Source organism: Triticum urartu, chromosome 3, assembly GCF_003073215.2.
Source record: "Triticum urartu cultivar G1812 chromosome 3, Tu2.1, whole genome shotgun sequence".
In the NCBI taxonomy this organism is placed as follows: domain Eukaryota; kingdom Viridiplantae; phylum Streptophyta; class Magnoliopsida; order Poales; family Poaceae; genus Triticum; species Triticum urartu.
This window is the reverse complement of record NC_053024.1, coordinates 589,105,750-589,107,632: the sequence shown is the minus strand read 5'-3', so window position 1 is coordinate 589,107,632 and position 1,883 is coordinate 589,105,750. Positions and strand designations below refer to the sequence as shown.

The 1,883-nt window shown below is 55.3% G+C and overlaps 1 protein-coding gene across 1 annotated transcript; it reads right to left on the bottom strand.

Moving 5' to 3' along the window:
• Window positions 1-941: 941 nt before the first annotated feature.
• On the bottom strand, window positions 942-1,877 carry LOC125548776 (abscisic acid receptor PYL4-like). The gene has a single exon (XM_048712317.1). It carries the CDS (start codon window positions 1,785-1,787, stop codon window positions 1,167-1,169), a length of 621 nt encoding a protein of 206 aa, XP_048568274.1. The 5' UTR covers window positions 1,788-1,877; the 3' UTR covers window positions 942-1,166.
• Window positions 1,878-1,883: the final 6 nt, after the last annotated feature.

The following is a 1,883-nucleotide window of genomic DNA, read 5'->3' as shown; positions in this document are numbered from 1 at the left end:
AGGCCCTAAATATTTATTACAGACTGTACAAACCGGGGCTAATTTACAATGAACAATACAATACTCCACATTGCCTGACCCAGCACGTAGTCAAAACAGCCGTACAGACGTCTAGGCCGGCAAAATTTGCCGGGGTTACTAATTCCATAAGAGCAGATTAGCTAATCGGCTCCATGTAAACTGCTCATGCATGACGCCACTGATTAGCTACCAACCAGAGAAACTGGGGGGCATCGACATGCATCAGCTATTCAGCTATCTATAGATCCGTCGACCAGATTCTACGCACGTACATCGACTTGTAGAAGAAAAATGAGCAACTTGCACAATCAAAAGCGAGCCTCTCGCATCATGGAGTTTCTTTAGGCAACTTGCCCTAAGACTAGTCCCATACGCTGCAAGGTGGTACTACTAATTACTCGATTGCAGGCCAGGGAAAGATATTCCCCGTACAAGGGGGGCGGCCCGCTCTGGTTTTTCTTCCAACTTTGTTGAATTGAGCTTGGAACAAGTTGTTTATTTGTTATTTGAAATGTATGCGCGCGGTGCAAGTGGGTGTGGGTTCGCGAGAATTTCACGATCGTGATAATGGGAGACTTGGAAGGTGCAGCGTAGTGTCCAAGTGAGGCGCATGCAGGCTACTAGTTGTGATCTGTTTAATAGTTTTGGATCCATCGGTCACCGTCGAGGTACAGTTCGTCCCCGAGAGCGTTTCTACGCGTGAGTCGCCGTTGGGCAAAACTTCGCGTCGGCGAGATCGACTTAGACAGCAACACGGATAATGTTAGGAGGTGCACGCGGTTCATTTGATTAGGATTAAGCACATGAGAAAGGCACACGGCCACATATACGTACTTCATCATTTAGTTTGTTGTATAGTTAGATTTACACGTATATGTGTAAGATCTCACTGATATCATATGCAAAGCTCGAGTAATATGTAGTCGAATCAGTACTGCACATTAATTCAACCACTAGTTAGTTAACAAGATGAGATGATTTACACAAAACAACCAGGTGCACAAAGCCAAAAAAAATCACATGACACTAGGGCTAGTTTAGGGTGCAAATCATGTCACTCCAGATTCCAGAGCCCCAACCTTGCGCGCATGGCACGGTCTACGGCCGGCGGTACCTTTCTGGTCTGCCGGAGTGCATGACGGGCATCAATTGACGTGCGGCACGGCCAGCGCGAGTTGCTCCGCCGTGCGCGCCAGCGACTGGAGGTTGCACCGCACGATGGTGTCCACGAACAGGCGCGTCTCGTCGCTGGTGTTCCCCGGCGGCACGTCCACCACGTACGACTCGACCACCAGGGTCACCCGCGGCGCCCCGGCCACCGTCGACGCCACCTCGCTCACGGTGGTCACGGACCGGTAGTTGGCGAGGCGGTGCTCGCCGCCGACGATCCGGAAGCTGAGCACGCGCCGCTCGTCGTCCAGGATCTCGAGCCGCTCGCGGCTGCTGGTGCCGGGCAGGCCGGAGACCACGCGCACCTCCCGCACCGACCCCACCGCGCCGCCGTCGCCGTCCACCAGGCGGCAGCTCTTGATGAAGCGCTTGTACGCCTGCGGCCGGTCGAAGCGCCGGACGACCGACCACACCGCCTCCACGGGCGCCGCGATCGCCTGCACCACGGCCGAGCAGCACTGCCCCGCGCCGGCCGCGTGCTCGTGGTACCGCGCCACCTCGCCCGGCACCGCTGCGCCGTGGGCCACCAACGCCTTACAGCCAGAGCTGATCCGGCTGTGCTGCTGAGGCGACGGCCGTGCAGCTGCGTACGGCATTGCAGACAAGCCGCGAGCGGATCGAGATTCTGAGTTTTATCGCTGTGAAGAAGAGTGGGTGGATTAGGAACTTAGGATTAACGGAGGAAGTTCTCT

What these genes read in the sequence shown, in the direction of transcription:
- LOC125548776 (XM_048712317.1), bottom strand. Translation starts at nt 1,787, where the DNA reads ATGCCGTACGCAGCTGCACGGCCGTCGCCTCAGCAGCACAGCCGGATC.